Below are 19,980 nucleotides of genomic sequence, written 5' to 3' on the forward strand. Positions count from 1 at the left end.
TAAAAAAAGTTACCATTAACAGTGGGATGTACTAAACAAGCATTTCACAGAGAAGAGCATAAAAGAATTACATACATTGAGGCAAATTAAAAATTTTAGACTACAGTAAAAAAAGGCAAAATTATATGGAAAAAATACTACTAGGATAATAAGAAGTAGAGGTTATCTGGATTGCTAAACTTAAGCACCTTACTTAATATGCCAATATAGAAAAGAGATTAAATTTCCTCTACAGACAAGCAAGAGATTAGCATCTCCTTTCATCTCAGATTTTCAAACTGAACAGTAATGTTGCCCTAAAATACATGTTCACCATGAATAAGTACTTTTAATACTTTAAAATTTCTAATCAGCAGATATGATTAAAAGTAGGATAAACAGCTTAATGTAAAACATTATTTTTATTTTATGCATAGATTTTAAGGGCTGTTGCCAGTAAAAGATTAGCCTCTAATATCACTGTTTCCTTCACATTTTAATTTTTGTCTGCCTTAGCAATACCATGTCTGCACTGAATCACAAACTTAAAGACCACTATATTACATTACATGGACTTGGGTACTCTGCAACGTTAGATGCAGGAACTATTTTTATTTATCATGCATATGAAGAAAACTATAAAGCTTGTATATAACAGCATGGTTTTATCAACTACTTTCATGTAGCTATAACTGCACTTGCTGCCTCCACGTGCACCTATACGGTTTTTTGTCAAACAATAAAGAACTAAAACAACCAAAATCATATTTTTAATCTTCACTAGTATTTAAAGATTATAACTGGCTTCAGAGCTATCCAATACACAAGACAACGCAATGTATGATTTTTACTTACTCTGTCTTTTTCAAATTCTACCACTTCTGTTTCCCATTCCAGAGAATCTGTATCTATGGCTGAGTCATGGGAACTGTGGGCCATCAGTTGACGAAATCTGGCCTCCTTTTCCAATTGATTTTCCATCTTTTCCCTAGGCAAAGAAAATTATTACTTGCAGACACAGACAACCCCCTTTTCAATAAACTGAAAAATAATGCTAAGATTGTGATGGATATTATATTTGGTTTTCTAAATCACAAATCCAAGCTGTCAAATTTCTTTCGGCTTCTGTCTTTCCAATATTTTTGGTCTGCTCTCAAACTGACTTTCCATTTCTACATACTGTCTTAACATAGTCTTACATTTTTTGCAATATTTTTACATGACTAAGTGCACAACTAGGTTTCTCACATCTTCCAAAATGCATTTAATTTACCCTCAGATGAGATTCGTTAGTATGTAGGGCATGATAAATACCAATGGCAAAACATCTCCCACAAACCAGAGTAAACAGCTGAGAAGAACTAGGCTGCAGTTAATAAGACTTCAGTGAAAGGATACAAATATTGCTTAAGTGCATCTCCACAGCAGGAAGTTTACACTAGAAGTCTCATTAATAAGATAAAACAGATACTGCCCAGCATAATAATTTCCATGATAACTAAAAATATAGGCATTGTGTCCACACACAATAACATGAATGCCTGCTGCACACAGCTGCAACAACATATGGCTCTCTTAAGAACATAGCTAACAAAACAAAGTTTTCATCACCAACTTTAATGCAGTTTGGTCATTTCTCTAACGTACTTCAGTTCCTTCAGTTCACGAACAGCATCATTTTTCTGCTTTCTCATGTCATCCAGGTTGCGCAGAGCTTCAGCCAAGTCACTCACAGCTCGGTCTCTCTCCCTCCTTAAGTTGTCACACAAAGTTCTTCAAAAGAAAAAGGTTTCAATCTAGTTACTTAAAATCTTACTGAAGTAAATGGCTTTACCACATTGTATAGTTAATGTAAAATTTCAAAGAGCAGTTTCAAAAGGTTTCTATCTGCAAAATAAAAAATGATAAGGAAGAAAAAATGACATATGCTAGGTGTTAATTCTTCATCCCTTTCAGAATCTTATTTCTATTTATCTTCTTTAAACTAGCAGAAAAAAAGCCTTATTTAATTATTTTTCTTGGTTCCTTAGATATATTTAGTAGCAAATTTGTTGGATACTTTTGATGCATGTCCCCACAGGCAAAGAATTATGTGCAGGACTAGAGCTACAACAGGATTATTAGTATAGCATGCCTAAAAGATTGCATGATTGGCTGGTCCTACACAGCAGCGCTGTTAGACTGAAGGGTATTTACTAGAGACATTTTGGTTATGAAAGCACAGAAAATGACAAAGATCTTGTAAGGTGCCCTCAACATTTTTAAAAAAATCACCATGTGACAGCTAATGCAGAGGAAGTGCTGGCAAAATCCAGCCATCCTAGAACTGCATCAGCTGCGCAGCAGATGTTACAGAGATCACTCAGGTATCATCTAGCAGTTGTTTACCGTATGCTTTCCCTTTCTGCAACAATCTTATCCCGCTCTTGAAAGGCCCAATCCCTCCTACACTTGGCTACTTCTGCTTCCTGGACAGCTTCCTTTAGCTCTTGTGACATTGCCTCATATTGCTTCCGAAGCATTTCAATTTCTTTGTTTGCTCTTTCTATGTCTAGGGTAGCAGAATCTTGTATCTAGGAATTAAGAAACACAGATAAGTATTTTAGGCACAATTTTTAGATACATATGCACAAACAGCTTTTGCTATCTTTATGTTGCTGGATGTATTAAATTCTTATGATTTAATGAAAAAATATTAATTTATTTCAGCAACAACTTTGGGAGGGTTGAGAGGAAAGATAAAACCTGCTGTAATGCATTTCATCCAGCAGCACACAAATTGGTACAACTACATGAATAAGAATCCTCACTTGAAAATAACATCAGTGAATGTGTCATATTTGAGAGATGGCATTCTGTGCTTCAATCTTGATCTGCTTAGCAGACAGGAGAAACCTTTAAGTATGCTTAGAAATCAAGATACACTACCACATGCAACTGCATATAGTATATATAAATATATATAGTATAATATAGTATAGACAGACACCACATATTTCCCACATTAACACCTATTATTTACCCTGAGACAACAATCTCAATACTCGGGATCCATACAGGTCCCTTAATTCCAAAGCAATGAAACTGAAGAGCAGTGGAATTGAAAGAAAGTTTTTCTTTAATGCTTCTTGTGTCAGATAAGAATTACTTTATTCTTAAGTTAACTTGTCCCTCCCAAAACTCCCTATTTTGAATAAGAGAGATGGTGACAACAGTAAGACAAATACACAAAGAAAACTCCAAGCTTGCAGCACAATAACACAAGCCAACTACAACAGTACAGCCCATCAGAAGCTGTGGGCTTGCAAACAACTGCATGTGGTTAATTTCAAGAATGTAAATGAAAATAATCAATCTAGACGTATTGACTTACAATTTGGTTAAAATATAAACTTTTTCTTTTCATATTTACAAACAATCTTAACATGAAGCTCAACCGCATTTTTTCCATACAAGAATTTCTGTCAGTATGTCCTGAAGAACATACATGCACATGTTTGTATTTTAGAGTGACTTGAGAAAAAGAGCACTCCCAATGTGCCCAGACCTTTAATCTTGCAAGTTACTGGCCTAACTAAGCCAAGAAAGATAAAGGCATCATTAAAGGCAGCACTTGCAATACCTGACGGGCTTGATAATATTCCCTCAGCAGATGGTCTCTCTGGATGATAGCTTCTGTTCTCTCTTTCCTGGCAACATCTCTTTCTTCCTTCACTGTCTCTATATCCTTGCAAGCTTGATCAAGTTCCTTCTGGGCCTCAGCTTTGTCCTTCACTTCATGACAGTATTTTTCCAGTAACTCATTCCTCTCACAAATCGCTCGATCTCTTTCCACTAGAGCAGAGTTTAGCTCCTAAAACAAGATCCATTGTTTGTAGTAGGTTAAGTTCAGAAGGAAATAGTTCATCTTTCCAATTGAATACATGTCATGACACCTTGAAAGCCTAGAGATTTACCACTAATGTTCTGAATAATGGGGGCAGATCACATTACATACAAGTAAGTACTAGCAAAGAATATTAAATGTGGTATTAAAAATATCACACCATCACAGGAGCACAGTGCTTTGTCAGAAGTAAGCAAGATTCTGGGAGCACTGATAGCTTTGAGGAACCTAAATGAGAAAAGATTATTAATCAGACAGACTTGATGTTTTTTAAAAAAAATTGTTGTTAAATATGTCAAAGGGTAAGAATACATCACAAATATTTTTAAACAACTGCTTCAGTTTTACAGGACTGAAATAATGTAGACAACTTAGCTATGTAAGCATCTTACAGCTTCTCTATAAATTTTAAAGGAACCTTAAAGTTATATGCCATTAAGATAGCAATGTGCTACAGAAGGTTGAAGATAAAACTACAATATTCTATAAAGTGGAATGACAGTACATCTTAAGTGTGGAATTCAACTGCATTGTAATAAAAAATATAAGGCAAATGTAGTAGTGTTCTAAAATAATATCTGCCCTTCTAGAATTATTTAAATTAGACTTCCCATTAGAAGAATGAGTCATTGAAACAATCCAATTTCATGCCACTACATTTTCAAGATGGTTCAGGTCTCTAGAAGCATTCAGTCAATGGCTACAAAGCAGTCCTCCCACACATAGGCACTCCTAGCTGGAAACTACTGATGTTTTGATTGCTAAGAGCTCACCAGAGACAGCTGGCATCTCAAAAGCAAAAGAAAATGTTGAAGTTCTTAAGGATAGAAAAACACTATGTCAAACTGATTTTAATTTTGTTTTCTTCTACAGTTTGCAAAGAATAAAACTGAATATTTAAAGCGCAGTTGACAATTGCATTTTGCCACACTAAGAGAATTGTTTTTGAGATGTGCATCTAAGTAAGGCTAGTCAGACTTTTAACAATGACATGAAGAGAGCCATTTCTGCTGTAGAGTGCAGATGAGCACTGAGTTAATGACACACTGTGTCAGTGAATCTCAATTACCATAACACCCAAGTGCTTTCAACACCAGTGAGACCTTCCTTGCTCAGTAATTCTGAAGAGAGAAAAATCCCTGAACTGTCTGTTGTTGCAGGCTAATTTTAGTACTGAAACCAGCATTTTGCACAGTTTAACTAGAGATTGTATAAAATCTGCATTCAAATGTGTGTATAAAACTTACACAATAATACTAAGTCTTTTTCCACAAGCAGTTGAGATAAAAGCCACCAAGGCTGAGGGAAAGTTCTCAGCAAGACCTTCACTAAACAAGAATTTACAGTCCTTTAAAGTGTTTGGAAAAAAAACACACTACCACAGTTTAATTCAGCATGCTCAATATAAACCATCTGAATAGGAGCAGGCATTGCCTCTGGTGGTCAGTGATAAAATTTCACCTGTGTCTTTTTCCTAAGACATTTGCACGAAATTACAACTACACAGCACAAGGGAATGCACCACATTTGGCACTGACTAGAACAGCTTCTGTTTGATAACAGTAGAGCAGTTTGAGTTGAATGATTCTGAATTTGTGAATTATTTTTATATTTTAAGGAAGTTCTCACACCTGAATATAACATAAGGACAAAATATAACATCTGTTAAACTGAGGGGAAAACTGACTACCACTAAACTGAAACATAACATTCTAAATATTTGCCAGAGTAAAAAATTATGCTAAACAAAAAAACACCATTGGAGAAAAGAGAGGGGGAAATCTGTAACATCCAACCCCTGGCTTTGATTGGGTGAGTTCATTAGACCTTAATCCTAAATTGTCCATTAGTGGAAAAATACTGAGATTTCTCCTATAATTTATAAATACCAAATTTGTACATTTTAGATATCTCAAACCAATAAGTTTGGGCATGTGTTACTAATAAAAGCTTACATGTCTAACTTGGAAATTAACTGTGTGATCTCAGCAGTAGCTGCTCAGATATAATGTTTAAAAAAAAAACAAAAAAAACAAACTCTTCTCCATTTCAGTTGCTTTACAATTTCTCTAGGATACCAAAGATGCACTAGAAAACAAAAGCTTCAGGGGAGAAACTACATTTGAAATTACCTAAATGAATTCAGTGCTGTTTCAAACAATCAATGAGCACTACATTACAGAGCACTTAGAGGTGCCATGTACCACAGGCAAAACAAAAGCCACTATGTTGCCTTTTCAACGAGCACCAGAACAACTATGCACCGAGAGGGCAATCCCACTTACAGGGGACACATTTCAGGATACTATTTCAAGTCAATTGATGCATTGATTGACACATTTTTTTAATATTTCAAACCTTTTCCCGGGAAGAGTTGGGGCTACAGGAAAGAAAAACAGGAACAACAAGACAACTCAAGTATGGCTATTTCACACCTTTCAGAATATTACAGCAGCAGTTATTTCTGATTTCTGAAGGGCCACTTCTGGGAGTGAAGAAAAGTACGTGTCTCTGCCTTGCCAGCACCACACTCCCCAGTCCAAGGCTCTTGCTGGTTCTTGTTCAAACACCCATTTAAGTCAATGCCCATGCATTTAAAACTTTAATTCCCTATCCCTTAAGGCACTTTGGCAAATTACTCATAGTGCCACAATAACAGATAAAACAAATTGGAACAGAACAACTGATTGTGGCTATTTCTGTGAATATTCCTAACCTACCCAGATCCCACTGAAATCAAGAGATGTTTTGATTGGCTTAAATGCTTTGATGAAAGTAGAAGAGGTATGAAACATATTAAAACCTCACTCACTGTAGAGCTGAATTACTGAGCTGACAAATATGCAGGGCTGGAAAATATGACTTCTAAACACCAGAATTTAGTCATACTTAGACGCTCCGATGCCACACGTCACAGTTCACTTATGTTCCTCAAAAAAAAAGTGTTATTTATGTAAAAGAATGCTCCACCTTTAATTTTTTGTAAGAATATTTTGTTCAGATGTAATGCTATGAAAAGACTAAAATAGATTTATAGGCAACGGAATACATTTGCTTGTATGTATTTCATGCTGAATTAAGTATTTGTAAACCAAATAGTAAAGTGAATGCATGTCAGCAGAAATGAAACTCAGCAGCAAACTGTTCTGCAAATCATAACAGCTTCATTCTGACATGGCTGTTAAACAAGCATTTCAAGAACATATTGGAAAGTTCTGGTTTTACACACTTTAAGGCATGCCTAAATTCTAAAGAAAAAAAATCTTGAAAATATCCCCTTTAACTTAGAGGCAGTAGAAGGGCAAATGAGTAAGAACATGCATGTCAGCACAGGCTTTGCCTAAGCATTCAAGATTACTTGATCATGTACTGTCTTAAGTCACAGCAGATAGTATCCAGTCCTTCCTGTAGAGGTTAAAGGTTTAAAATAATGGACATTCAGAGCTATATTATTATAGAAAGTATTACTTAAGAAGATTTAAAAGACTAACAGAGCAAAGGAAAGGATTTATAATATGCAGGACAGAATTAAGTGTATAGGAAATTTCAGCAGGCAGGTACTCTGTTCAAACATGGAAATTGACAGTAAAAAGGTATTGTATAGGAAAACATCAGAACACAACTCCCTCTTTGCAGTGGATCCTGTTTTCCATTAATCAGTTATACATTCCTGGTTCCAGCATCGACAGCATACACTCATTTCCCTTCCCCACTAAAACAATGCTTAGTACCTGTCTCAAAGCTTCCATCTCTTCACTAGCCACTCGCTTCTCAGAAGAAGTGTTCTTCAGCTTGGACTCAGCAAGCTCCAGTTCTGTTTGCAGCTTATCTACCTCTTTGATTACTTGATCCCTCTCACTCATGATGAGGCGGTACTCATTGAAAACTGAATCCCTCTCTTCCTTGTATTTTTCTGCATCCTTGGCTGCTTTCAGCTGCATTGTTTTGAACCTTGTCACCTCTGACTGTAATCTCTCCATCTCTCTCTGTAACTCTTTGTTCTGTGCTGTGGCATTGCTTAGTTCCTGCTGTACTGATTCAAACCTGAAAACAAGCAGAAACATCAGTAAGACACTTGTTACTCATTTTCGTACATTAAGGATTTGGCTGGGTAACCACATGTATCCATGGATAAAACATAATGCCAGAAGACTTGTTAGAAAATGTATTCTCTATGCTGCAAAATAACCACTGCTTTAGGAATGTTAGTGAACCTTAAGGAATAGTACAGAACCTATTTAAGGACTGAACTATAACAATTATAAGGAACCATTTACGAAAGTGGAGAAAACCATTTTTGGCTTTGGTCTGTGTTAGTTGCATATCACCCCTAACAGTCAATGAAACCATTCCTAACACACCCATGGATGCTCTCTGCAGTCCTCGTGCGTGCTGATGTCCTTCCCACCCCATATGGTTAACTGGTACCAGGCTTGGTACCAAGGAGCAGAGAGGGGGTAGGTGTGCTATGAGTGTCTATGCCCTTGTATTTTAACATGCGTGCTGCTTGTAGCAGCATCTTCTCAGTGAAGCAAGACTCCCAAACACCTGCAGCCAGAGAACTCTGCTCCTTCCTAAAGCCCTCCAGTCTCAGTCCTCTACAGTCTGCAATTCTAACACCATGAAAAGTTAACTTAGGCTTGAGATGATCTTCATTTGTGAAACATCTGTAGAAATTACATTCCCTTACTGATTTGCTTTTAGTATTTAAATAAGGACATATAGACACAGGCTTGCCATGAGTTAAAGAATTTGTTTAGAACAAAGCCTGAGGTTTAACAAAGTTCTGGTTATATTTGACTCATGTATCTACAACTAAAAATAAACATAGGTTGAAAAGTAAGGTAGGCCTTCCTCACGCAAGCTAAACAATGGTTAAAATTCCTCATACAATTCCAAAACTGTAAATAGGAAACCCTTTTCGTACGAAAATTTCTCCACCATTACTCCAAATTAGCAACCCCATCACACATTCTAGAATCTTCCAGAAAATTTTATATAAATACACATGCTTACTCATCACAGCAAGATTACATACACTAGAGGAAAATTTTAGAAAAAATATTAGAAAGGTATTTATGATTCTAGCACAATGGAAGTAAGATGCTACGTTAGCATTGATATGTCAAAGGTATGAAAATTCAGTTATACCTCCTAAGAGAGGATGAATATTGCTGCTGGAAATGAATTGCTGTGTCCCTTTGCTTCATGAGCATGTCAATCTGTTTCTGCAGACGCCTGTTCTCCTCCTCAGCCTGCTCCAGGCGGCTCAGGTCCGTGTTGTGGCTCGCGATCTTCTCGTTGTACCGTTTCCTCAGGGCGTCGTAGTCCTTCTTCACGCCCTCCAGCTTGTCCATGGCCGTGTCGTAAAGTTTATTTAGTATCTCTGATGATCCATTTTGCTTCATAACCTTAAAAAAATGCCAGGAATCAATAACCTTTACTGTTAATCAGTTCAAGAAATTTGATTTAAAATGTATACATAAGAAACAGAATTAGAACAAAAATATATACACCAATTTCAGTAATCTTTTTTTTTTTAATGACTAAGGAAATACTGAACTTCTTTCAAGTGCCACTGTTATTCTAAGCATAATTACATCTGCTTTCTGTTGAGTTAAACATCTGCTTTATCACAAGAGCACAAGTGTATGAAAATGTCTCTCTTATGGCAATTGTTATGAACACCTATTAAAACCAAGTTGTTTTTGAAGAACTTGTAGTTTTAACAAGAGGCAATCACTACTTGATCACCAAGATGACAGTGGCAATTCAGGAGATGCCCACGAGGTGGCATTCATGATAGGTTGCCTGTACCCTCTGACTTAATTAAATAATTAAAAGCATAATGAAAATAAGATCTACCCAAAATATGTTATACACTCGGGCATATTATTTTAATATTCATACAATATTTCATCTGAGAACTTCCCACAGAGGTCTGGGTTTCAAAAAGCATACATAAAAGATGAACAGGAAGAGAAAAATCCATTTAAACATGAATAAAGCCTGACCCGAATCTTAGTTTTAAATTAATTTACATCAACGTAGGAATCTTGCTGTAAATTGCAACACTGATGATACATGACCAGCAGCAACATAAAGTCCTAATGAGTGTCAGCAAATCTAGTTCTTGTTCATTCTCAAAAGGCAAAAAATATGCCTGAAATAAAGCAGTAAGCTTTTTTGTTGTTGTTCTATGCTTCTTTTTTCTGGTTTTGTCTTTTAAATTGAAATCTGGCCCTGATAGAGCAGCGCAAAGAAACAGTGATACTCTATATAGAGAGGTGCCAAGAATCATATAATACTGACAATTAGCCTACAGAGGTATCCCTAACTATCTGAAAATAAAATAGGATTGAAGAACTATAAGGAAGACAGAAGAAAACATGAGCACTGTAAAAATTTGAAACCCAACATGCAGCAGCTATGCTGCACAAATGGGCTCCTCATCTTTTGTAATTTATATTTGAGTAAGGACCAGTTCCTGAACACGGAGGAACCTGGATGCCTGCAGACCAGAAGGGAAGGGGAGAGCAAGAGGCTGCCCACTCTTCACTGCCCAGAGGTGAAGGCTAATAACTGTCACTGCTAATAAACCACTTGGCTACACAGGCAAGATAACAGAACAAAAGTTCTGCAGCCTGACACTGGTCTCCTTTAACTAGCCAGGATATATAAAAGTGGCCCTGGAACAAGACTGCACTTGGGCTATTTCCACACATATCAAAATCCTCAATGGATTCAGCAGCACAACCCACACAGAGCTGGACCCATGATTAGCCAGCATGCTTCAGTGAACCACTTCAGATAAGCTGAACACGTGGTAAACTGTAGGCATACGTAAAACGCAAATACATAGACTTAAACCCAAGAAAGCCATTTTCCTCAAGACTACTTCCCAAATGAGTTTAAGAACAGCTTTGGCAACAAATTATTTAGCAATTCAAATAAACCACTTTTCACTGTCTAAAGCATATATAGAATGTCTTTATGTTGAAAACACACTAAATAATTAAAGAAGACTTAATACACAAGAAATTTGATGGAATTCAGCATAAACTTGCTAACACAGACCTACCAAAGGAAGATGGAGGCACCAGTGCAATAAACATCTCCCATTCAAAATCCCAGTGAAAGAAAGTAAATAGTCCCAGCTGGCCCAAGGAACACAGCCATGGCAACATGAAACTCCATATGTGAGCAGCAGAAACTTAAGCTGGTCAGCTGCTACACAGCAAATCCATGACAATCCCACACAAAGAGTAATTTGATCAAAAGCTTGTGCTCTCTGAGGCCACCAAGATGCATTTTGTTATGGCCTGACAATGAAACAACACGTCAGAGGGATCAACAGAGAGTTAGACTAATTCATATGAGAAATTACAGGGACAAGATAAGACTTTGGCACCCCTTCAAGACACCATGAATCACTCTGACAAGCTGAGAAATGGAGTTAGACGATTTTCCCACTAAGAGTCACATACATCATTTTCTTTAAAGGTTTAATCATGATGTTGACATAAGACTGGATTTCTTTAAATCAACCCTGACAATGATACATCAGCCTCCTTCTGTGCTTCCAGATAATTCCAAGCTTCAGGACAGAATGGCAAAGAAGAACAGCCTTCTCTCAGAGGTTTTTCATCCTTGCTTTGCAGACTGGGAAACTGAGGCACAGACTAATTATGCTATTTTCCCAGGATGACACAGTAAATAATTTCTGCTATCTTCTGAACCGATCCACTAAACAGTTTCACACCAGAACTCACAAGCCAGTGTTAGAAAAATGGATAAAAAGGAAGAACCTATCTTCAGTCCTCCTTGCACATCTTCAAGCACCTCCTAAAGTACCATTCAGCACATCCAGCTTGCTTTGACCTTTGCCCCTCCTGCCCTAGCAAATAATTATTTTGGCTTGCATAGATTTTGCTTCTGAAGCCTAATGTTTGACTTGCAAGTTTGCCCTGTGATTCAGCCTACGCACAGTGAACCCAGATACTCTGTTTAACCATTCCACATGCTACTGTAACAATTCTAACTAAATGAACAGACTTTTTCCTAGGTAACAGCGGACCTGATACAACCAGTTGCTCCTTAGCATTACTGTTTTTTAAATTTCTAGAATATGTGAAAAACACTGACCTGGAAACAGCATGTGATACAAATATCTGAAATGTCCAACTCTTCCAGTCCTGAAAATTTTGTCTCTTTTTGTTTCAAGTTCAAAAACATGAATCAACTTGTTGTGATTCTTCCCCAAAAATCAACAACAAACATTGCATGCAAGTTTAAAGTAAACCCTGTCCCATAAAAATACCTTAGGAAAACAGTAATCTTTTTAATCACTTTGCAACTTCCAGTTAGGTTTCTGATGCCTTTCTACCCATTCAAAAAAAAAAATCACGCAAATACCATCTTCAAGTCCACTTGTTCATCTCTGCATTTAAATACACATTTTTTTTCCAGTTAGACAAAGAAAATCAACTCGCAATCAAGATGTCATTGTCTCTCCAATACTGTACAAGGCAAGGAGGCTGTTTGGGACCCAGTAAGACACTCTAAAGGCAGCAATGCTGCACAATCCCATTTCCCTATGGAAGGAAGAAGCCAGGATCTCTCCCAGCACAGGCCGTGGCTCACCTGCTGCTGCTGGCTACGCAGGTCTGTTATCTCCTTCTGATCCTCATCGTGCAGCCTCTTCATCTCCTCACAGGACTGCTGCAGGTGGTTGTGCTCCCTCACCAGCTGTGTGTTCTTCCTCTTCAGGGTGTCCATGTCCTCCTTCAGCTGGGACTGGTCGCTCAGCAGCCGGCTGTGCAGCGTGCTGTCAGGGCACACAAAGCACACTCTGAGAGGCCAGCTTGCAAGGACAAAGTCCTGGAGGAATTCATTTCAAGCATGAGTTTCCTACCAAGAAAGCAGGTCAAACTAACTCAGTTCTGCATGTTGGTGTATTCCAAGCACCAGGGAAAAAAAAAAAAAAAAAAACAAAAAACAACAAAACGAAACCAAAAACCAACAGGGGCTTAAGTGTGAAAATACAGAGACATATACAGCATCCTTAAACCTCATCAGAAGAGATGATGGATTTATGCCACCTGTCAATGCCATTTCATAGCCATTAAAAGCAGGCAGACAAACACAAATAGCATAATATGATGATTCTTGAGATAATAGCCATCATCCCACCAATCATTTCGACTTTGTCTTGAGCGCCTCAGCTGAACAGCAGCTAAACAAAACACAGATGAAAATGACAAAAATCTCCTTGTGCGCTACTGTTTCAAAAACAAAAAAACACACCAAATTATTAAAAAAAACTCCACAACCAAGAAAACCATAATGTCTATGTTTCAACTACATTCAAGAGAAAAATTTCCTCCAAAGTTCATTATGGCAGTTATAATTATTGAAAAAATACACTCTCACTTAAACAATGGAGAGTCACATGAGAAGGCTATAATCCAGATTAAAATTCAAACTACAAGCCTAAAATTATACTAAAGCAATGCTGAAAAACAGCAGATAAGTCAAGTGAATGTATTTTACTATTACAGATCAAAACTTACATTTTGAATACTGACAAGTATTTCTATTGTTGAAACAGAATGATTCCACTTAAACTCTCATACTTGCTGATAAATATTTAAATATGTATTTATATATAAAAATTTGTGTTCTAAGATATGTTGCATTTCTTTCTTATGAAGTGAAATACCAATGCTCCCTGCATAGAATGACCAAAGCAATAAAAAAATTTCCTTAAAATTAGAACACCCTGCTAAAAAGAGAAAGAAAAGCATTTTCACAAATTATATTCCCAATTATATTCCCACAATCAAGCATATATAATATTTGCATGCAGATTACTAATCTGTCATTCAGACTGCAGTGCAAATGATAAAGTCTTCAGAAGGCAAACTTTTTTTAAAAAGAACACAAAGGTTGTAACTTACACAGATTGTCACAAGAACTATCACAATCTATTAAAAGAGAGTAAGAAATTCCATTCTCTTGGATTATATTCTGCTCTCTAGCTTGACAGTAAAACTGTTAGATTGCAACTTCAAATCAGTAATCAGGCTTCCTTTTTTGATTCCATGAACACACTGGAGATCCTATCTCAAACTCCTAAAAGTAAAACAGGCAGTCCATACTTGATCATTTCAAATGGGCCAGAAATGTTTTATCTGATGGATTTTATCTATCTCGCAATTTAAGTGGAAAACAGTATTAAATAAATTAACTGATTACCACATTCTAATATTGTTTGATAGAGCACAGACTGGTAAACTCTTACCTTGCACAGCTTTACTAATACTTACTGATAAAAATCTGCTTCTTTTGCTGCTTCTTCACACCTTTTCAGTGTCTTGGTGTGCTGGTTCTGCAGAGACTGTAAGTCTGACATGGCCTTCATACACTGAATCTTCAGCCTTTCATAATCATGATTTGGTTTTGGACTAGGCCTAGCAGAGAAAAAGAATATGGGGTCAAACACCAAGTACTAAAGTGAATGGAAAGCCTGGGAAATTATTATCCAATAAAAGTGTTATCACACAACTGTTGACACTTAGGTTTAATATGCGTTAATTTAAATATTGACCAATTCCCTTTAAGATGGAGCCACTAATAAGAAGTCACTGACTTGAACTTACATTAATTTTATATTGCAATGCAACATCCCATAATGGGATGATTCTAATGATGTCTAATTATCACTAATATGGCCAAAAATACTGAACCTGCATGTTCCTCTTTTCTGAGAAGCAACACGAGCACAGAACAGAACTCCCACTGATACAAGAATGAGTCCATCACAGCACACTTGGCTTTCCTGGGCCACCACACTCAAGTGGCGGTGACAAAGCCCAGACCTGCAGCAAGGGCAGGGCTGCAAGAGGCTGCCAAAGTCAGCTGGGTGTGAATGGAGGCCTGGGCTAAACAAAGCTTCTCAAAGGCAGCATCTAGAGGACTTTGCCTTTAACTCCCTAGGAAGGACAGTTAGACTTGAGACAAAGACTTCCAATGGAATAGCAAACACAGACATCTGTGCTGGCAGAGTTTGACCAAGTCATTGTGCTGAATTACACACCTGTTTGTGTGCTACCATATTATTTTAAGCTACAATAAATAATGGGAAAACATGTCAGTGTCTACCACACATTTCTCTAAGATAATTATTTGAACAAAATTTGGGTTATTAGTAATCTCCAACACAATATAATCTCCAACAAGCATTTTTCAAAATAAATGCCAAAATCTATCAAAATAAAATTTTTTACTCAAATTTCTTTTGGATGATTGGGAGAGCAATTTTCTAAAACAACCTACATGGTCAAGAAATTGACAGCATAGATTATGTCTAGAATGTACGGTACTTGTACATGATACCTTTTTTGTAGATTAGAATTAATTAGATTTGTATATATGCTAGAAACTAAATTAGCAGGATTATATCTTCTTGCTTTGTAGCACTAAGCTTCTAAGAGACTGAATTGAATTGTTCCTCCTCTGTACAGTCACAGGATTTTTCACACCATTGAATTTTCTAGTTTCAAAATGAAGCTTCTGACATCTGTCCCTGTATCATCTCCTGAGTCTCTTATGACCCCACAGGCAATGAGAAAAAAAACCAAGCAAACCATCAAAAGAGAAAACTAATGCCTCCAAAAGAAAACAATTGCTTTCTAATTCAACTCTGCTTGTTCTCATATCAGATTTGCTCCATTGCTGCACAGATCACTCTTCCTCCCTCAAACCTCAAACTCCTCCAAATGGCTTCTCTGGAAGCACAGCCTGAAAAGCAATGAGAATTTTCTTTGCCTCATACAAAAAACAGCAACATGGATTCTGGAACTGAAATGCAGCTGGCAATTGAATCAAAATGAAAATGGTTTTGCACTACTGAAGTGGTAACAGTTGTTAGAAAAATAATAATAATAAAAAACTAAAACCTAAAAAAAGAAATGCCAGCCACATCTGGTTCACAGATTTTCTGGGAGTGTGTGTATGATATAAGGTACTTTTTGGCAACTCAGCTGCATATGGGTTGCTGAATACTGAGGCCTTTGAATGTTCCTCCTTTTCTACTTTCTCTAGAGAAGTGCTTCTGGGGAGAAACAAAACAAAAACTCCCTCCTTGATTAAAAACTTGACCAACAATAAAATCCAAAATCACATAAATCTTGCCTACAGGGGTGTCTTTTATGGTATTTTTAAATTCATTTTTGATGGGTATCAAAAACTGTATCTTACTCATACAGTATTACAGATATCACTGCAACTAGTGAAGCGTTATTCTTTTAAAATACAGATGTAGTTAGCATAAGTTAAACTTGATTTGAAATGTTTACACCCTTGACAGAATCATTAAAACCCAAGTTATTGATTTAAATTAGACCTCAGGGTGAAATTATTGAAAGTAGATACCATCTGTCCACCACAGTCTTAAATGACAGCATTAATTGGAGTACAGTTTTACTCTCAGCTGTGACATCAAGCTTACTGCAACCTACTAGCTGTTGATGGTCATATTAAACTATTAAGCCAGTCTGAAAGCTATGGTGAAACTTGTTCTACAAGTCTAACATCCATCATGTGTGCTTTATATGTTGTTGAAGTAACATTAACATTATTTAAAAAAAAAAACAACCAAACAAAAATCCATAACCAAAACCAACCAACCAAAACCCAAACCAACATTAAAAACCCAACAAACCACCTATGAACATATGCAGACCATGAAGGTAACTACACAAGTTAGCCAACCTACACAGCGAGCAAAGACCAACAATGCCACCAACAACATTCTGCATTCTACCTCACGTACAAGAAATAAAAACCACAAGGATATCCTAGCCATATGTTCCACACTGCTGTTGCAAGGCTTTATGTCTCAGCAAGAAAAACAGGAATAAGAGAAGAAGGAATACTGGTGAGAAGTCAAAAATCAAAACTGTTGCAAGACAGTAGTCAATTCAACTGCATGTAGTGGCTGACTCTTGTTTAAGCAAGACCACCAGAGTTTTATGCTAAAATGCCCCAGAAAATACTAAAAGTTACAATTTCAATAAAGGAGAAGTATCAGTTACTACTTTGGAAGTACTTGTTCAAACATTAACAAAACTTAAAATGCTAGTGTCAAAGGCCCAAAATCCTTCACACTATAGGGGAATTACCCTGGCTGTAAAACAAAGTCACAGCCAGACTGACATTTACATAAAACTGATGCTCACATAAAAGCTAATGCCTACCACAGGTCCAATTTTGTGGGCACTCCTACCTAACACCTTCTAAGGAGTTATCATTTACTAATGTAACTGCAACAATTATTACAGATAACACACAAAACAGTCTCTTATGAAACACAATTTTCAGGGCATTTATTCGTGTTGTGGTTCTCTTCTACTGTTACTATTATGTGAGTAATAACAGCAGATTTAAGTCCATAAAGTGCAATTTGAGCATGCTAAATTACTTGGTCAAACCTTCACTTTATCTCCAGCACATGTACAGTCACTGTCAATCCACAGGCACAGTATGAGCAATCCTACTCCTGGCCAGCAGGATGGCACATGCTGATCTGATTCAGCACATCACAATCCACTGCTGTGGCACCTCTGCCACTGCTCTAGACTTAGTCAACATTTGCTTTGGAAAACAGCTCTCTGTTTTGCAACCTCCTCAGCCAGCACAGTCCAGACTCAAATGTGCTGTGAGCTATGGTGAAGCATCCAAGGTGACGTGCCAAGGTCTGCCTCTGCATCACCTGTGTTTGGTACAGCCATAGTTACAGCAGCACACACAGCCAGGAAAATAAAGCCAGGGTAGTAAAAGTCACCACCCACATCATCATCTCTCAGCTTTCACAGTTGAGTATTAACATTTTACCAAGTCTGAGCTTGGATTCCCAGAGGGATGAAGATTAATTTTATAAGAGGAAAGAATTCAAAAAGTAAAACAAATACCAGTAAGATTTCAAAAAATAGAGATGTGTATGCAGGTGGGAGCAGTAGTTGCTTTTATACTGAAGAAAAAGTAAGTCAATAATAATCTTCATTAATTTCCCACTCTTGAAATGTTTGATTGTTTGGAAGCCAGCATTCTCCATCTAATACGTACTCTGTCCAGGGACTGCCCAAATACAAGGTTTACTTTGATGGGCTGTTCTGGAAGCTGTAAACGTTCATGTTTCATACAGCATCCAAATCCTACACTGAAAGTAAAGGATTGATTTGAGAAAGGAAAACTAGGGCAGGCTAGAGGACAGCTCATCAGAACTTTATTAATAGCATCCTGGATTATGCAGAAGATTATTGTGAGCTATAAAATCCTCTATGCCTAAGCTCCAGTAACTTCAAAGAAAAAATCCTTCTATTTAACTAACTGGAAACTGAGCAGAAGATGTTGACATTTGACAATCTTTTCCCTTCCCATCCCCACAATGCTTTGAGATGGTTACAAAGAAGATGATGCTCTTAAAGGAGCCCTCAGAACTCAAGGAGGGAGGAAGGGGGCATTAAGATAAGAAGCTATCGAGTTTATAAAACCTCCAGATTCTCTCTATGCCAGTTCACCGGTTCAAATCTTAACCTTCTCATACAGACAAAAAATCTAATTAACCACCTGACCGCATACAGACACAGCCGATTAAGTAGCAAGCAACAACAACATTAAGGTACAGAAAAGTTACACAGGATGGCAACACCTCCCAGAAAATTTGTTCTTTCCTCTTATTTCAGATTCAGTGATACACAATTTTTTTCCAAGGTTCTATACATGTACAGGCAAAAAGTTCTCAGTGTACCCAGACACATTTAAACATTAGCAGATCCTTAACCATTCAAAATAAACTAATTATATTGCCTATCCAATAAAACCTTTCTTTATAATTAATTCATACTTGGACTACTGTCTTCCTCATAACGTCAGGCCCCAAATTAGAATGAGCTTGACAAGCCTGCTGGCTGTTAAATGACTTATAAAGCATGTTCAATGGAGGAGAATTCCTTATTCTCAACATATTTCTGCTACAAGTTTCCCAACATATGTATACCAGAAAGTTGATCTTCTAAAAAACATTTACTCCACTCAGAAGAAATCCAAACCTCTCTCTTTGCAGGAGCATAGGAATAGCTGAGATTTTTTTTCCTCTCCTCATTTCTGTTCTCCAGCCAAGTATTCTGAGCTATTTCCCTTTCTTCACTCTTGTTTTCAAAACACCAAATACTTCATTCACTATCCTTTTTCTCGTCCTACAACAAAGCCCATGAAGCCTAAGCAACTTTTTTGCTTTCTTTTCTCAAATAGAGATGAAACCTTCTCCCTCAGTCCCACAGAAAAATTGCTGGACCAAGTGGGATAGGCACTCAACAGGAAGCTCTGAAACGTGGATGTAGCCCCTTCACCAGGCTGCAAGGAGGTTATAAGCAACATGTACACATGGCAAGCTCCTTAATGCTTTCCAGGCAAGCAGGTGCCAAGGCACTTGAAAACACTATTATTTCACTGGATCAAAGCCTAAATGCAAATGCTGCATTTCCTCCCTGTTTACCTGCAGTCATCGAAGGTGGAGCCAGGAGATGAAAGCGCAAGTTGCTTGCGCAGCTCGTCCCTCTCCCGAGTCACCTGGCGGAGCTGATACAAAATCGTCTCCAGCTTCTCACTCATCTGTCTCGTGTCTATCACGGGTGGTGGAGATGATGCTTTACCAGTTGTACCTGATGAAGGGAGAAATACTTGATATAAGCTCTCATCAGTCAGATGAAAGAAGAATAACTCCAGCCAGATCCCTTGCTAGCAGAAAGGTCCTATGTTGCGAGTTCAGTTTGCATGGGTAGGTTCCTTGCTTACTCAGGAACTTACACACAGCTTAAAAGGCAAGGCAAGTTAGCAGTAGCAATTGCAAAGACCTCAGAAACTGACATACTGACAGAAGTCAAGTTCTTTGAAATAAAGAACAATCCCCATGCTTTAAAAAAACCCACAAAACAGTAAAATTGACCCATATCAACTTATTCCAGAGATAGCAAAGAAACTGCTACAACACAGGGGCTCTTCTCCCCTTTCTTTTTCTAGTAGCACAGAAATACCATTCTGCCATGGGCTAC

The 19,980-nt window shown here is 37.4% G+C and overlaps 1 protein-coding gene across 6 annotated transcripts in view; it reads right to left on the bottom strand.

Annotated features, from left to right (window-relative positions):
* Positions 1-19,980, bottom strand: part of DLG5 (discs large MAGUK scaffold protein 5) — a 96,290-nt gene that overhangs the window by 30,179 nt on the left and 46,131 nt on the right. For all 6 annotated transcript variants that reach the window (XM_064716278.1, XM_064716282.1, XM_064716281.1 and 3 more), the window contains exons 3-11: positions 19,425-19,590; positions 14,194-14,337; positions 12,509-12,692; positions 9,017-9,276; positions 7,597-7,909; positions 3,602-3,832; positions 2,368-2,552; positions 1,627-1,752; positions 835-967 (exon numbers count right to left, since the gene is read on the bottom strand). In XM_064716278.1, the coding sequence (XP_064572348.1) occupies positions 835-967; positions 1,627-1,752; positions 2,368-2,552; positions 3,602-3,832; positions 7,597-7,909; positions 9,017-9,276; positions 12,509-12,692; positions 14,194-14,337; positions 19,425-19,590 (1,742 nt within the window). The remainder of the gene's footprint in view (positions 1-834; positions 968-1,626; positions 1,753-2,367; positions 2,553-3,601; positions 3,833-7,596; positions 7,910-9,016; positions 9,277-12,508; positions 12,693-14,193; positions 14,338-19,424; positions 19,591-19,980) is intronic.

This window comes from Zonotrichia leucophrys, chromosome 6 (assembly GCF_028769735.1).
Source record: "Zonotrichia leucophrys gambelii isolate GWCS_2022_RI chromosome 6, RI_Zleu_2.0, whole genome shotgun sequence".
Classification (NCBI taxonomy): domain Eukaryota; kingdom Metazoa; phylum Chordata; class Aves; order Passeriformes; family Passerellidae; genus Zonotrichia; species Zonotrichia leucophrys.